The sequence below is a fragment of the Limulus polyphemus genome, unplaced genomic scaffold (genome assembly GCF_000517525.1).
Source record: "Limulus polyphemus unplaced genomic scaffold, Limulus_polyphemus-2.1.2 Scaffold427, whole genome shotgun sequence".
Classification (NCBI taxonomy): Eukaryota; Metazoa; Arthropoda; class Merostomata; order Xiphosura; family Limulidae; genus Limulus; species Limulus polyphemus.
The window spans coordinates 537,165-537,910 of NW_013666037.1; the positions used below are offsets into that span (position 1 = coordinate 537,165).

Consider the following 746-nt stretch of genomic DNA (forward strand, 5'->3'; position numbering starts at 1 on the left):
GACCAATTCGAGATAAACAGAGAATGTATTTATTGATTTATTCAGTTACAAATATTAGAAATATGTTTGAGATCAAAATTTATGAAAAATTACTGTATGCCCATGTCTAATTTACAAGTATATTCTTTTTCACTGGCACACGCCTGAAACTTTTCCTGTATGAACGTCCACAAAAGAGGCCCCTAAGGGTGGTTTGCACATCTGTTTACCTTCACAGCGTTGGCCAGATAAGATGTTACACTTTTGTCCTGAACACTGGAATACGATAAAAATGGCTTAATGATAAAAACATTTGTTAGTAATGGTTAAAATTTTAGTGTAGACAGAATTATTTCAGTATCTAATACATTAGTGACATAGAGGTAAGTCTGCGGATTTATGACGCTAAAAACCAGATTTCGATACCTGTGGTGGGCACAGCACAAATAATCCATTGTGTAGCTTTGTGCTCGTAACCAACATAAAAATTAGGAAATAAATCGTATCCAATAATATATAGTTGACCTTTAGCCTTTACGAAGTCACCCTGTCTTGGCTGTGTTTTAGTAGACTAGTATTTAGTAAAATACTGTTTGTTTGTTTGTTTGAAATTAAGCACAAAGGGCTATCTGTAAGTCCGCTAGACATACCGCTGTGCCACTGGGGGTTAGTAAGATACAGTAAAATTTCAATTATTATACATCATATATGTATATAGATTATTAATATTAACAAATAAGTTATTAAACTTAATTTTCTTAAAACAT

At 32.6% G+C, this 746-nt stretch overlaps 1 protein-coding gene across 1 annotated transcript in view; it reads right to left on the reverse strand.

Annotated features, from left to right (window-relative positions):
- Window positions 1–13: 13 nt before the first annotated feature.
- The window catches only part of LOC106458197 (8.6 kDa transglutaminase substrate-like), a 7,639-nt gene continuing 6,906 nt past the window's right edge, over window positions 14–746 (reverse strand). The window contains exon 4 of the mRNA XM_022384339.1: window positions 14–255. Coding sequence (XP_022240047.1) covers window positions 130–255 — 126 coding nt within the window. The 3' untranslated portion in view covers window positions 14–129. The remainder of the gene's footprint in view (window positions 256–746) is intronic.